The 16228-nt window shown below is 38.1% G+C and overlaps 1 protein-coding gene across 1 annotated transcript in view; it reads left to right on the top strand.

Annotated features, from left to right (window-relative positions):
• The window catches only part of CDC40 (cell division cycle 40), a 37947-nt gene extending 23889 nt beyond the window's left edge, over positions 1-14058 (top strand). Inside the window, exons 7-15 of the mRNA XM_021553761.3 lie at positions 1143-1282; positions 2909-2983; positions 3558-3603; positions 4923-5024; positions 6286-6401; positions 6485-6618; positions 10699-10775; positions 12183-12327; positions 13075-14058. Coding sequence (XP_021409436.1) covers positions 1143-1282; positions 2909-2983; positions 3558-3603; positions 4923-5024; positions 6286-6401; positions 6485-6618; positions 10699-10775; positions 12183-12327; positions 13075-13252 — 1013 coding nt within the window. The 3' untranslated portion in view covers positions 13253-14058. The remainder of the gene's footprint in view (positions 1-1142; positions 1283-2908; positions 2984-3557; positions 3604-4922; positions 5025-6285; positions 6402-6484; positions 6619-10698; positions 10776-12182; positions 12328-13074) is intronic.
• Positions 14059-16228: the final 2170 nt, after the last annotated feature.

Genomic DNA, 16228 nt, shown 5'->3' with positions numbered 1-16228 from the left:
CAGAAGCCTATAGTATGTGGTACCTTCAAAGAAAATGGCTTGGTAATTAAGTAGAATTCAGTAATTTTTTTAAGCTGTTACTTCAGCTGTCTGCATACAAAACAGCCCTGTGTTGCAGGGCTTGGTGCGGATAGTGTGGTAGACAGGGTCTCTTTTTGTGTACCAGTTTCTGCAGCCAGGCTCACACACAGGAGCTGCGAGCATCCTTTCTAATGTGTGTTGAGGAAGAAGTGGTGGCTGTGAGAAAAGCATTGCTGACATAAGAACATCGTTCTGTTTACGTGTAGTAGATCATGACAATACTTACTGAACAGCAGTGAGCATAACAAACATTAAATTTTAGCCACTGAGCCTCCTAAGGACTAATTATTTTGTGTCCAAGTTTTCATGGTCTCTATCTGAAGTTTCACCTTGCCATATAAACTGTGATTTTCTTGCATGCAAACATTCGAGAAATTCTCCATTTTGAAGATGTTTGTATGCATGAATACTGTGCAAGAGAACAACCAAAACTGCCATAACAACATCCCAGAAACTGAGAAATTAATTTAGTGCACAGTTTATTGTCATGGCTACCCAACATACATCTACTCTGAAATAATCCATTTTCCTGCACAATGCATCCCTGTGTTTCTGACTGTGGAATCACTTCTTAAATCCAGTTAAAGAGCAGCTGTTGGCTGTTGCTGACCAATATTGCTTCATGGTGGCCAAATGAATCTTTTTTTCCTTGATTAGTAATTCTGTTGCCATGAGTGACACATCACAGAGCTGCACAGTTTCATCTATGTAGTGTTAGTGTAAGGAGAGTTTTTTTGGTCAGGGGAACTTTCTTGCTGTTTGATGAGAAAAATGGATAGGAAAAGATTGTCTTAATGTTTGGATTGTAAGGTTCCAAGCAGACTTCACTGAAATCACATAATTTGAGTTTAACTAATGTCAAATAAGATTCCACATGTGTATGAAGAAGCTGGTTTTTCTTATACCCCCTCTCTCACTTCTTGCTCTACAGCAGAGCAGCTGTAGAGCAAGAAGTGAGAGAGGGGGTATAAGAAAACCATAATTGTGTGAGTTGTTGAGCCTTTCAAAGATTATAACCTCTTAAAATATGGATTTTCAGAATTCTGTGTTTATCTTTTCAGTTAAAGAAATGTATGACTATCAGGGGAGATCTTATCTTCATGTCCCTCAAGATGTTGGGGTTAATCTCCGTTCTACAGTACCACCTGAGAAGTGCTATCTTCCAAAGAAACAAATCCATGTGTGGTCTGGGCATACAAAGGTAGGATGTTTGTGAGCATACAGCATAACAACCCATTTAAATTTCTGTCTGCATCTAGTAATTTCTATAAAACTGAAGAATCAGCAGAAAGAAAAGAGTATTTTCCTCTTTGCCATACTCTGCATGTACTTAGTTGAGTTACATGCTCACAAGGTAGCAAACACAAGGTGTTTGCCTGCTCCATTGCAGTTGTCCAGCTTCATATAATTTTGTGTTAACATAGTGACTTCTTGACCTACCTTAAAGGGAGAAGTATTATTCAGTGACTTTGGGGGGATTTGAAGTTATTTCCTAAACTATGATATGAGTAACAGTAAGGCTGATTCTAGAGATTCCTAAGAATGTTTGGGGGTTGAGGGTTTTTGTAGTAAGAGTACTTAAGGGCTATTTCCTGTCAAACTTAAGCAAAGTTACATAGGTTTTGTGATTAGGGTGCATCAGCATTACAGGTTTCTCAAAAAATAGCTAATACCTTTGAGAGGTGTGTCTTGGTAAGAGTTTTCTTTGATGTTGCTTAACATCCACAGTTCCTTCTTGTGTCAGATACCAAAACAATATACATACTTCTGGTATTAAAAAACTGTTACACTGCTCAGGGTTGTACAGCATATACTCAATTTGCTGCTTCTTTTGCCACTAGTTAGAAGTACTGCTTGAGGAGGAATATGCTACACTGCAATGGACATCACCTTAATAATATTTGGAAGATGGAAGAAAGGAGGATGCAGGGAATGTTTTTAGCTTTTATCCCTTTTTGCAGTTGAGCCGCATCTTTGAGCTCTTCTTAAATGATTGCTGTATTGATGAGCTTATAGCTGCAACTTATAGCCCAACTATCAGGGCTTTCCAGAATGATATCTCCTCCCCAAAGCTCTAGTCCCTCCTCTGCCTATTATCCTATTACAACAGACTGATCTGTAAAATGGCTTTTTCCATCAAATAAGATGAATAATTTTATCGATGAGAGAGGCAAAAGAAAAATGGGCTGACAAATTTAGAAAAGCTGGGGGATATAAGTAGACAAAAATAGGGAGGATAAAGTACCCAGCTCCAACCAGAGGTGGGAGGGAGGGACTGGATGGCATATGTATAATCAACAAGAAATGGAAAGGAGAGCCATTAAAACCACGAGTACTTGGGGGTTCTTTGGACTTCCCAGAAAGGAGTACCTGGACTATAGACAGCTATGAAGTTGCCATACCCAGTATGAGGTCAGTGGGTAGAAGTCGTTGGTACTATATGTAAGAAATTGAACTGGCCAAAATTTTTTTCTTTTTTTTTTTTTAATTCTGTACCTGCCCCATCTGAAAAGTCTTGTTATGCAGAGATAATTCCTTTAACCCCCAGTTTGTATTTATTTGCTCTGTTTGCCACAGTAATGGTGTGGATGTTGACGGAGGTTATATATACAGCCATTAAAGTGAAGCAACTTTTTTTCCAGTAGCATTTGTTCAAAATACATCAGTGTTTCTAAAATGGAATGTGAGCAGGTTATTTATTTTCAAGGTACAGTATCTGTCTATTTCATGAATATAAGCTTTAGCTTTTTGCTTGGAAAAGAGGGCAAATGAACTGAAGAAACTTCTAGATTATCCGCTTACCGTTAACTTATGTTCTTATTTACAGGGAGTCAGTGCAGTCAGATTGTTTCCTCTGTCTGGGCATATAATGTTGTCTTGCTCTATGGATTGCAAAATTAAGGTGAGTTATTTTTCTGTTTTCATTAATACAGTTTATACCATCTGGAAAACAGACAGTGCATTTTAGGATACGTAAACATTTGATACTTCTACCAAGTACTTTTTGTCTGTGTTAGAACAGTGTTAGTTGTTTTTAAATAGCATTTAGAAGGTTACAAGTTTCTCATATTATTGGCTTTGTTGTTATATTAATTCATTTTCTGTGAAGCCTAGTTTTACAACTAACAATAGGTCTCTGCTGAAATCTTTTACTGAAGAATTTGTGGTGTGAACTAATCTCACTTCAATCCAGCATATCAACAGAAAGCTGACGTTTTGGTTTTTTTTTGTTTGTTTTTTTTTTTTAAATAGCAAAACTTGGAATATGGTATGAGAGTTTTAATTATTCTAAGGGAATTTTGCTAACAGGAAGGTGACAGCATTCTAGTGAATTTCTGGACAGATTGTGATTTATCAGTACATGGTATATGTTTGTAATTAATTCTTAAAAGATGCTTGGCATATATTTGCACTTAATTTCAGCATCATTATTGTTTAACAATTGACATATTTCCCCCTCATCCTTTTTTTCCTAGCTATGGGAAGTATATGGTGATCGAAGATGTCTACGAACATTTATTGGTAATAGTCTTCTTTAAAACTCATTTATGTCTAGAACAACTTCCTGAAAGAATATGTCCTGAAAGAAAAATGAATTTGTCATAGAGAGGACTTGTGTGCATCCAAGGCAATGGTTATTCGGAATGATTTTAGCAGTAAGAACTGAAAAATATGCACATTTCTTTAAGAACTTTGTCATTATTCCAAGCAATTTAATGTTGATGTGTAACACTTTACAACCCTTAAAACATTAGTGTTCTGCAGTCATCAATACTTTATGAAAGACTTATTTTCAAAGACAAAATTTTGACATGAAATTGCTAAATCTTTGTGTTGAAAGCAGCAGCCCTCTGTATTTAACTGGTGAGGGTGTCTCATGGTCTGATCCCTCCTTAAATAGGTCATTCCATCTGTGCTGAGTTTTTAGTGCAAAAGCATGGGAAATCTTTTTTAGGTTCAGGTTCAGTCTTTGTTCATGTAACAGGTGCTTTTTAAAGCAGATAGCTGAGAGAAAGAAATACAAACTTCTCAGCAACCTTGAATGCAGAACAAAAGTAGCTGATTCTCCTATTGAAACACGAACATTTCTAGAACACTGAGTGAATATATGTTGAGTAACAAGAAAGAAGTCTTTTTTCACCTCTTATTTCTGATGACAGCAATGTGGCAAAGATGATGTCTCAAAAATGGTTCTCTCTCAATAGACTGCTCTTTCTGAACAGTGTGACTGTTTTTCTCAAAAGGTTCTTATTATCAACCAGATTTGCCTGCCATTTTGCTATATTTCAATTACTGTGTCAATATTTAAACTAAAAAGAATTGCAAGTCTGATGTGGTGGTCACATAAAAGTACTGAGGCTGAGGGGGTAGGAAGATTAATATCAGATTAAAGCATTCTTTATTTTCTGATCCAATATTTCCCATATTTTCTAATTTTAAATGTTTCTCCATTAAATGAGTTTCATGTAGCATTTGTCTCTCCTCTTTTTCATTAGATGTTGCCACTTATTGGAGTATTTCACTTTCTTTTGAAAGTTCTGCTCATGTATCAATTTATACAAGTTTATACTTGTTTATCAAGTTGGTTCTGTGCAGTGCTTTTGTGTTTTAGAGGTGTGAGAGTGTTAGGGAGTTTTATTCTCATAATTGTTTAGGAGTTACTATTTCTTTCTCACTTGAATTATTCTTCGCTAGTTCTATTAAGAACTTCAGTAAGTGATTTTTCTTCTCTTTGCATTGTTAGAGCATTTAACTTGAGTAATATGGGTTGGGGGTTTTTTTAAATTAATTCTAAGAATGAATGGATGAAAGTTTACCATTGCATTTTTTCTATTTTGTAGGACACAGTAAAGCTGTTCGAGACATCTGTTTTAACAATGCAGGCACTCAGTTCCTTAGTGCTGCATATGACCGCTATCTAAAACTCTGGGACACTGAAACAGGTAGGCTTGTATTTGTAGGTGATGTTATTTGGCACTGTTTTTAATCAATAGTGGCTACAAAGATATCTCAGCATTCAGGTTGTTTCCAGTTGTCCTGCATATTGTCATATAGTTCATTGTTTAGACTTTCATTGCAGGATAATTAGTCTTTTTTCACATATGTTTTGTTGTTATCTGCAGTGGTGCAACTGACATTACCTGTATTTCCTATAGCTTTTTATTTGAGAAGTTTGATAGTTACTTGTAATGCTGGAACAATTTTCAGCAAAAAGATATCTTGTCAAATCATTTAATTGCATGCTTACATTTACAGGCATAAAATTACTCTTTACACCTAAATATACTTAATTTAGAAAAATGACGTCACTTGGTCTTTTGCTTAACCTTAAGAGCCCTCCAGATAAGAAAAGATGGTGACTTGCTGGTATAGAGTTGAAGGGTAGGTCTGATGCTCTCATGCCTGGGAGATAGTTTGTAACATTCTGCTACAAATAATTTGTTAAGTTAAAAAAAAATACAGGATAGATTTTGTCAGTATGCTTTTAAGCCTGGGACTCTTCCTAAGACAGGATGTTCCCATGTTTTAAAAAGTCATTAGCTTTCTGGGTTAGCAGAAATCTGATCTTATACAGGTGATAGCCTGTAGAAAGGTGTAAGTCTAATTCTCCAGTGTTTAGTCTGAACTTGAGTCTGAACTCAGTTATTTAGACAGAGCTTTCATATTAACATGTCTCCTGTAAGTTAGGGATAACAAGTTATCAGGGTATTTGTGGCTGAAGCTAAGAGGGGAAGTCAGGGCTTTATTTTGCAGGTTGGATTACTCCTACCCTCTTCTAAGGTTAGTCTTGAATTCTTGCCCAAATTTGCATCTCTTGTTGAGAAGACCTCTGATCCTAAGGAGATACGTTTTGCAAAGACCGTGGTCAACTTGTGATATCCTGAACCTGTCCTTATGTTCTTGTTGTGTCTTGGTGGCATACAGGGTGCTGAACTGTTGTATTGTTTGGGAAGCTTTAGCAAACTTACAGAGCAGTCTGTGTGTGTTCATGTTTGTGCTGGTGTATGCACACAAATGTGAAAGTCGGTCTAATCAAAGAGCAGGGCAAATTCTGCCCTTTAGTTCTCTCAAGGACTTTAAAAGAAGTGTTGTCTGCTCTTAGTAAAGAATTTTTTTTCAGTATCTGCAAAGAACCCATAAGTATCTGCAATCAGCGCATAGCACTTCCAACCTGGTACATTATAAATGGGTTTTCTGTTGCAGGGCAATGTATTTCAAGATTCACCAACAGGAAGGTTCCTTATTGTGTCAAGTTCAATCCTGATGAAGATAAACAAAATCTCTTCGTTGCAGGGATGTCAGATAAGAAAATTGTACAGGTATGTCTACTCAATATTTATTTCTATAAAATTACTGGTATTTAGTAAAAACCAGATTCTTATTCTGACTTTTTTAATTGTAGTGGGATATTCGAACTGGTGAGATTGTGCAGGAATACGATAGGCATTTGGGAGCTGTCAACACCATTGTGTTTGTGGATGAAAATAGAAGGTTTGTGAGTACATCTGATGACAAGAGTTTAAGAGTCTGGGAATGGTAAGTTTAAATTTTTGAATTTTACCTCAAAGTATATTGTGAGCAAACTAAGAGAGTTAATATTTAGAAGTACACATAGCACATAGGCCACTGGAGTGTACTGAGTTCTAGCTAGCTCAGGAAAAGCTGTAAAACCCTGTTCTGACTTAATGCTTGAGACGCTTCATTGATTTCCTCTTCCCTAAAGAAAACATAAGACAGCCCTATCAGCCTGAAGCACACTGCACTCTTAGTGGTCTCTGCTCTCTCCCCTCTCCCCAAGGGTGTATTAGTCTTTAAATTAACTCTTAAAGCAATGTCTGCTCTATTACAATTGGTGTGTGTTGGTTTTGAATGCTTTAAACTTGGATGTCCATTGTATTATATGATACTTGGCCCATGTTTGAAATAGCTAGTTAAGTGTAGCTTTATTCTGGTTTTCTGTTAGTCTGGCTTTTGGGCAATATGAATACAATAGATGACAGAAAAGGGAGAGTCTGTCCAAGAAGAAATAATACAAAATATTTGAAATGGCTTCCAGTTTTTAACATTTAACCTGCAGAGAAAACAGATCACTCCTATCTGAAATGTTTTTGCAAAGTTCTAGGTACTAAGATCTTGAACATAGAAGACTCTAAAATTTCTTTAGGATTTGAGAACTATTTATTTTTTAAATAATCAGTCCCATATCTTGAGGCATTCATTTCCTTTTGCTGTTCACACATGCAAAGCTGTTGCATAATATGGACACTAGTTCAATAGTTCTGTGACTAATCAGTTTCTTCCTAGCTGCTTGCTTTTTTTTTGTTTCCTGTAGCCTAGACAAGAGACTCCAATCTGTGGTATTGGAATGTTACCCAAGCAGCCAGATAAATCCTCAGCTTGTCTGTGATCAGCTGCAGTCATTGCCAGTAGCAGTGGGAATGACCAAAGTCTGGGAACCCAGGCTTAGGCTAGACATAAAATGCTGTCACCATATGCTGCTCCAAGAAAGCCTCTGTTCAGTACTTCATAAGTAGATGCATGGATTTACTGAGCTCCTTAAAGAAAAATCATTGCAATACCATGTCTGCTAAGGAATGTCTCCTCTTTGCTGAGTGGGAGGATGATCTCGCTTGCACAAATCTGTTATTTCCTTGAGATTGGATTGCCCTTGTTTTATGAGCTTTGTGTGATGGCTGAAATAAATAGTGAAGTGGGTGGATTTAGTCAGTCTGTGGAGAAAAGCAGGAAAGGCAAAAAGGTTCTGGCATGGGAACATCACAACCTGATTGTTCCAGTAGCAGAAGTTTTTTTCTTCTGAGGAAAAAACATGTAATAGCATTTTGTACACTGAAGAAAGAGCTCCCTTGTTGAAATGATAGGAAACTCGACTCTATGCAATATTCTGTTATGCAGTTGTTAGGAAATTCTTTGGTTTTATAAGGAACAAATGTAATGTCATCTTCCTGGGCATGAATTGAAAACCTTTCCCCACAACCTACCATGATATGTGCTAATCAGTCTGTAAGCATATTTCTATAATTTCAATATCCAGTTTTTTAAACTGCCTTAAAACTAAGTTAATACATTCATTATGGAAGATTTTGGAGTTCTGAAACTTCCATGGCAAATTGTTTCCCAAATCCTTTTTTTCTAAGTTAATAAGAAGAGTTATTTGCTACTTAGCAGTGATTTGGTGCTGCACCTTTTGGCACATTTCTTTGGTATGCTCTTCAGCACAATGTTTCTTCAGTATCCTACAGAAACAAAGTGGAAGTAATTATGACCTGAATATGGCCCTAAAAGCTAGTAATTATAAGTTGGTCTAATTACTTTGTTTCAATTGTCTGGAGAAATTCTGTAGTGTGTTTTGTAAACACTTTGACTTGGACAGAGATGGGTAAGGGGATGGCATGTCTGACTTCACAGTGAGGAACTCCTGAGAACTTAAATCTCCTTTCCCAAGAATTAATCCCATGCAAAGATTTCACAGGCTGTACATACAATTGCAGTTGGTTAGTTGCTGAAAGTTCAGACTTCAAGTATAGTACAGACTCTTGTAGATTGTGTGGTTTATTTAGGAATATTAATGGAAGTGTTGAAAATTTGCCTGCTTTTGCATTTCATGTGATTGAGATATTAAAGTTGGCATGGGTATCATATACTGTGTTCACTCTTCTAGAAAAGCAAAATATTATTTTGTCTTTGCTTTGTATGCATCTGATCCTGCTTGGTTAAGCACTGAAATGATGTGAGCATTTAACTTTGGAGGCTGTTACTTCTTTTTACCTCCAAGTCAGCCAGCAAAGCAAGAAGTGTGCAGTGGTAATTTAGTTATTATGCTGACAGGCTTTGGAGGCTTGTCATCTCTGTAAATCTGTGCCCCTCAGTGGGTCTTTTCACCTGTGACTCCTGGTAGAGTTAATGTAGTCTCCTGAGAGACATCTTCGTGATGTGTAGGTCCTAAAACTGGATTGGGTTGTACAGAGGGTTTGGGTTGGCTTGATTCTTTTCCTTCTTTTGCTAAAAAGATTTTTCTGTCTCTTGCCTGGGAAAGAAGTTGTATCAAAATCCCGGAGTAAAACACTTCTAAATCTTGGCTAGGAGATACAATTTATGATATTTAAAACTTTTTAGCCTTTGAAATGCTATGAAGTGGGGAAAGGACTTTAAAATATTTAAATTTCAAATATTTATCACAAATAACAAATAACAAGCAATAACCTTGTGTCCTGTTGCAAATGGAGCTGGAAACAGTTTGGGAAGGGTGTGGCACAGCGGCTGCATTTCCTATGCTGTTGTGTTGATCAGCCTCAGAGATGATGGGGAATCTTCTCACATTTGCTGCCCCACAACCATCCTAGGTCTGCCTGGTTGGAAGCTGGTTATCCCTGGCCTAAAGTGCATGCTTTTATCCATGGAGTGAATTATTATTCTGAGGAATAAATTATTTCAACTCACAGGAGCATTTGTGTTGCTTCCTGACAACAGAGCAGCTTCTCACCCTGCTGCCCCTGTGTGTGTTGCTTAACTCAAGACGATGGGAAATAACGTCCTGCACAATAAAGCAGGATGCTAATTACCTTGCTAATGCCGACCATATTGCCATCCAACAAGGCTTGGGCAGCTGGGACAAGGCAGCCACCCACACTCTCCGCTCCCAAAGTGTCCCAGCAGCCCTTCTGCTCTGTGAATTAGACAATGAAGTCATAAACATCCCTTTTATATTAATTAATGTTGCTGCAGAACATTTTGCATGTGCTTTCTGCAGAATACATTAATCAAATCTATTTTCTGCTGGAGGTTTATTTTGCTTAATGAGAAAGCCATGTACGTGACTTCCCTTTTTTCCAGTCTTCCAGTGCAGGGTATGAAGAATACTGTGAATATGCACAAACCGTTAGTAATTCAATTTATGTAGTCAAAACCAAATGGCAGTTGTGCAGAGTAAGGATTAGCCTGTCCTTGTTTTTACCCTAGGCCTTTGTACAGGACAGTGCATGTTAAGAACCTGCACTGGCACCATCTTTATGCAATTGAGCTGGGGAGTTCAGTATTCAGTTCAGCGGTGAATATTGAGAACTGGTTGGCATCCCAATTGGGAAGGTCAGGGGGAAAAGGGCATGTCAAAGAGGTGAGAGAGAAAGAATCTTGTTTTCTTTACCTTCAAAAAATATTTTAAAAAGAAGAATTTAAAAAAGGCAGAAATATTTGAGTTGAAACAAAACTCAAGTCAGTAAGATGTTCCAGTAAGATCCATGCCTATGTCAGTATGTTCTTGCTATCTAAATAGGAACTTTGTAAGAGCTGCAGTTATACTGGAGGCAATAAAGGAACTCTGTGTTAGTTTTGCTCTTAACAATTAGAATTATGACTCTAATTTGGACTCTGCTCCTTTGACTGGTGTAAATTCACACTCTCAGAGGTTATGCTTTAGATGGCTCTGCATCTGGAGTTCTAGGGTGGACATTCATAATACTTTTGAGTTTTTGTATATTCTTCCTTTGGATGCCACCATACATTCTCCATGGTTCAGTTGCCACATAAATCAACTGACTTGAAGCAGCTCTTTGGAACATCTCCATGTCTTCATAAAACACATACTTCTTCCTTTTGCAGGGACATTCCTGTAGACTTCAAGTACATAGCTGAGCCAAGTATGCATTCCATGCCAGCTGTGACTTTGTCTCCAAATGGTAGGTTAACACTTTACTGCCTTCTTAGACCTAATTTATGTAGGCACCTCTTACTGATTATTATCTCTGTGATGTTGCTGTGTTGCATCTTCCTTTCACCCCAGACTGACCCCTCCCCAGTGACTCTGTGCACTTATTCCAAGGTTGGATTGGATCATGTTTTGATTTAAAATTCTAAAGAACAAGTATGTCAAAATGAGAGTTTATATCAGGGTAACTGTATCACTTTAAAATTAGGCCTTCATCCAGACAAGGCAAAAGAACTCTCCATAGAGCTACCTTGTGCTCTTTGCTGTGTTTAAAATATTAAGAGGAACTATGGAAGGAACTGACAATGGTGACAAAGCGTTAAGCAAGTTCAGCAGTCCTTGTGGTGCCACTGTTAAAGCAGAAACTCATGTTGTGCATTATCCTGTTCCCTTCTGTTACAAAAGTACTCCAAGTAATTCTTGCATAAGAGAAATCCCAAACGATCTCAGTGTTTCTGTATGTTAATGTTACACTGGTGTTTATGTTCTTCAATTAGAACCATACTGAAGAAGGATAGTTGTTTAGTGCCTTAAATAATCAGTGAAAATCCTTCTAACAGGGCAAAATTCCCGTCATCTGTTTTGGCCAAATTTAAATAGCTTTAGTGTCACCATTATTACAGTGTTGCCAGACTTGCTGTTAACAGTCCCATTAGGCTGAGTAGAGGCTGATCAACTTGTTGCACAGCCAATGTTACGTTGTCACTGTGTAAAACACTTTAAAGGCAGTGATAATATGCAGAGTTCAGGACAGAAGTCTCTGTTTTGGGTATTCTGTAGCACATCATCATCATGGATTCTCAGGCAGGAGTTAATGCACTGCCAATATGCAAAATGAGATGAAGGTATGATTAGAAAAGTCTCAATTTTTCTTTCACTAAATTTCTTTATTAATTGCATAATAAAGTCTTCAGTCTACCTTAGAACTGTTTTCCCATAAAGAAAAGAGGGGGTGACTTTCTTAGAGTACCCACAAAACAGGTGATCAAGTAGAGTGCAGCTAGATGGATTTTTTTTTTTCCCTTACTGATTTATGTGATTATGTGCACCAGCAAGATTACACAGTATCTTAAAGACTTAACAGTAAGTCAGTGGGGTTGATGCAGCACATAGCTGGAACAGTCAGACCTTTAGTAGAGTCCTGAGTGCATTTTGTAGGAATACAGGCATCCCAAACTTTGTCAAACATAAGGTTTCAACTCTTGGCAGTTGTACCAGGCAGAAGCAATATCAATTGTTACCTAGATCCCTGCTACATAATGAAAATCTGAATTAAGTTAGTGCAAGAAAAATTGTAAGAATCTCTGAAAACATCCCAGTTAGTTCTGTTTCTTGAGATGCAGCACCCTGACACCACCTTTGTTTATTGCATTTATAGGGAAATGGTTGGCTTGCCAGTCAATGGATAACCAAATCTTGATTTTTGGAGCTCAGAACAGATTCAGATTAAACAAAAAGAAAATTTTCAAAGGTCACATGGTAGCTGGCTATGCTTGTCAAGTGGATTTTTCACCTGATATGAGGTAAGTTTTTGTGGGAATGAGCTTCATCTTAAAACTTACAAGTACAGACACTAAATTTTCTTCTGAATCCCCTGCAACAGTCATGAATGCACAGTCCCATTAGCTAGGCATTGGGCAGAACTCTCTTGCCAAGCAGCAGAACAGAAAGTTTACTCTTGGCATATGATAGGACCAAGAGAGGCTTCCACATCTGACTCCCATCTTTTTGCACGTGGTGTGCAGTGCAGGGTCTGTTCCCACAATGTGCACTTGTCTAGAGTGTCTGGGGTTTGAACTAATCCTGTTTCCCCAGTTCGTAGGTCTGGTGTGGGTATCCTCATTTACTGTTCAGAGAATCATCTCTTTCTTCCTGTTGGCTTAGTAATGTGCCCATACATTTAGTACTGTATGTACATAAGATACAAATTACTATAAAAATGGGGAAATAACCTCAGCAAACCTGGAGGAAAAAATGTCTATAATTGTAGAGAAACTTGTGGCACCTTCTCTTGGGTTCCAGTAACACAGTGCAGGGTATAATCACACTGCTTGGCACATTTAGCTCGCAGTTGATGAATCACTTCTGCAGGACTTGTGTGCTCTTAGAGCACAGCCTGAACACTGATTCCTTGGTAGGAATGTTTGCAGGCTGTGTCAGCTGGGAAGCTCCCTGGGTGAAGCTCTTTTCTGTTGCTCAGTTGCTAGTTGTAATAGCATACAAGCAGTCTGCACACATGATGCAATTTCATTTTATTCCTGTTAATGCAGCTATGTGATATCTGGAGATGCAGATGGGAAACTAAACATCTGGGACTGGAAGACAACAAAACTCTACAGTAGGTTAAAAGCACACGACAAAGTCTGTATCGGTGCAGTGTGGCATCCACATGAAACATCCAAAGTCATCACGTGCGGCTGGGATGGCCTGATTAAACTATGGGACTAAAGAGGATACTACAGAGACCAAGAGATGCAAGCCCTGCATACATCTGAGATTAAGGTGTGTTCTGCTGTAAGGATGGGTAGACATTGTAATACTGCAGTTCTCCGCTCTCTGTATATATGCACTGAACACCAGGAAATTCAAAAGACTCAAGTGAAAGGATATAGTTCTAAATATGGCATCTGGGAATGAGAAGCTAAGCTGAGGTCATCTGAAGCATGCCAAATCATGTGCCAGTTTGTCTTGCCTCTGCTTGTGCAAAACACTCTTGTAAAATAAAATAATTTTAAGAAAAGCTATTTTTGTGGTTCTGGCTGTCAGAGAGTTTAAAGAGAAAACCAGCAATTCTGTAACTTTCTTCCTAAGAAGAAATCTTTGGTACCTACTGCAATAGAGCTGGAAAAGATAAGCACAAATCCACTTGCTGAGATTTGCTAATTCACACTAGAAATGAAGAATTAATTGAAGCTAGCAGTTGTCAGATGAACTCTATCAACTGAAGATGCCATTCATAGTCTTAGTTTCTGTCTGTAGAATCATGAGGATACTCACTTTCACTTTTGCAAGTAGTCTTCATTTTCAGGGTTTCCCTTTTAATGGTTGTGTGCCGTATTGGTTTTTTGTCTTCCCATATGCTATTATGTTCCAATAAGCATGACATATTAAAAAAAAAAGTGAATGTCTGTTTTTATGTTTGGAATAGTTTGTATTATAAGCCCCATGAAGGTTTTGACAATTTAATGTATATACATGTCACACTGTTTTCTCTTTAAAGAACTTATTTTTAATAAATCTTTTTATAAAAACTCTGCTTATCTTTATTCAATTTTTATGTCTTGCAGTGCTCATATAAAATATTTTCTATCATTTGGTATTTTAATGTGCAGTTGTTTTAATGTTCAGATAAATTCATTCTCTTGTAGTGATCATTTAAAACTAAGGCAATTTGGCAGCAGGAGAAAAAAACCCTTTTGATTCCCTGTCTGCTCTCTTTTTTTGTACACATTAAAAAAAAAGGCATGTAGCAAATTTTATCCCATGGATCAGTATTTAATTACAGTTTTGAATTATACTATATTGTTTACTGTAAATCAAATTCATTAGAAAGGCTAGCAAAGACGAGTAATTGCCTTAATTGACAGCACGATGGAAGCTGAACAGAGAATCCCACATGGTCGAGGTGGAAGGAAATGGTTGGTTGTTTTGTGGATTTTGGGTTGTTTGACTGGATGCAAGAAACTCTGGTCTTTCAAAGAGTGAGTTACACAAGTTAGCCCTTGTGAGTGAACAGGAAGCTTAAGCATTTTTAGGCCAACTCTGTAATGCTGAGCTCAAGAGTCATTCCACTCTCAGTCCATGCTGTTGTGCAACTGCACTGAGTTTACACATTCCTGGTTATTTTCCCATCCCAGCAGCCTTGTATGCCTGAAAAACTCCATGCTTTCTCAAGCACCATCCTGGTGGTAACTTGTCCCAGCCTTGTTCCCATGCAAGTACTGACATAAAAAGCAGTAGAGCCTGGAGAGGGAGGAAAGAGCAGGTCCAGCATATCCTGTGGGCTGATCCTCTGTTGGGAGAGAAAAGGCTGTTCCTCCTTCTCTGCTCTTCAACATGTGGGTGGGAAAGGGCTGCTGCTGTCTTGCAGAGGATGAGTTTCTGATTTGCTTTTCAGAGGGAAGGTTTGATTCCTGAGCTGGGAGTTAACTCTGGTGTGTGTTGTGTGCCAGGTGCTGCTTCAAGAGAAAGTGGGCTGGAGAAATTTGGAAGGGATTTTTCCTTCAAGTACATTTCCCAAATGGATATGTGGTGATGTGCCCTATTAACAGTTTATATGTACAGGGAAATAAGGAGGAGAAGAGGAATAGAGCTGATAGAAAATCTTCCTACAGGAACATATACTGGCTTTCACATCAGAAACACCTTTCCAAAATGCTTAAAACCATTTAAATCATAATATACTAAATGCTTGGCTGTGTTGTTGGTACTGTGTTTTCCCATGTGTCACCTACCATGCTTTACATACATACTTGTAAAATAGTATATGCAAAATAAGAAAATAAGTGTATAAACTCTTCTAGTCGTATACTGGGTGTTGTCTTTGGAGGAAAAAAAGTTTCAATCAATTCTGCTGGAGTTGATGAATTGGGATGAAATGTTTGCAGCAAGCCCAGAATCAAAATTACCCTAGAAACTTTTAGATAAAATCCTTTGCCCCTCACAGTTAGTTACCACATTAATGGTTTGTGGAATTTCTCACATCTGCGTTGAAGCCTGCAGGGGGAATTTTCACGAGGATAATTCCCTCTTGTTGCAAACTGCAAAGCTCATGTTGTCAGCTAGTTTGCTGTGCAAAGGATAGATGTGTGTGTGAGTGAGGTGCGAGTCCAGACTTGCTTTTCCAGCAGCCACCTGGGAGGAGTTTCCTTTCTGGACTAATCAAATCAAATAATGTCCTTCTCTTCCCAATTTCATGTTTGACCAGCAATTAGTCTATTACAGAGGTTGGTCAGAGCAAGTCTAGGCTGAGACATCTGTGCTGGACTTTGCCTGTGAGCAGACAGATCCAGGGAAAAGTCAGCATTGGGAGAAAAGGGAAGAGTGCATTTCAATATCTCCAGTTAATATTCCTCAGATATTAGTGGAGGGTGCTTAGTGATTCAAGCTGAAGGGACATCTTGGGAAGGCTGGAAGCAAGTGTATGGCACTGCCAGGAAGGAATACAACAAAGATGGACTGCAGGGCTGCCATCACAGCATCGTTATTTTGTTCCCCTTGATCATGCACCTGCAGATTTCAGAAATGACATGCCAAAATGTTGCTGCTTTTATTAATACTGATTTTTTTTATAGCTAAGTTTTGCAGATCAATCAACTGTCTCCATTGTTCTTGGAGTTCTGTCTGGGAAAATTGATGGTTCCTTTGACCTTTTGCCAGCTTTTTCTTGGACTTTTTTCACATGCAAGAGGGGGAAATAGCCCA

The sequence above is a fragment of the Lonchura striata genome, chromosome 3 (assembly GCF_046129695.1).
Source record: "Lonchura striata isolate bLonStr1 chromosome 3, bLonStr1.mat, whole genome shotgun sequence".
NCBI classification, from domain to species: domain Eukaryota; kingdom Metazoa; phylum Chordata; class Aves; order Passeriformes; family Estrildidae; genus Lonchura; species Lonchura striata.
This window is presented reverse-complemented; position numbering and strand designations above follow the sequence as displayed.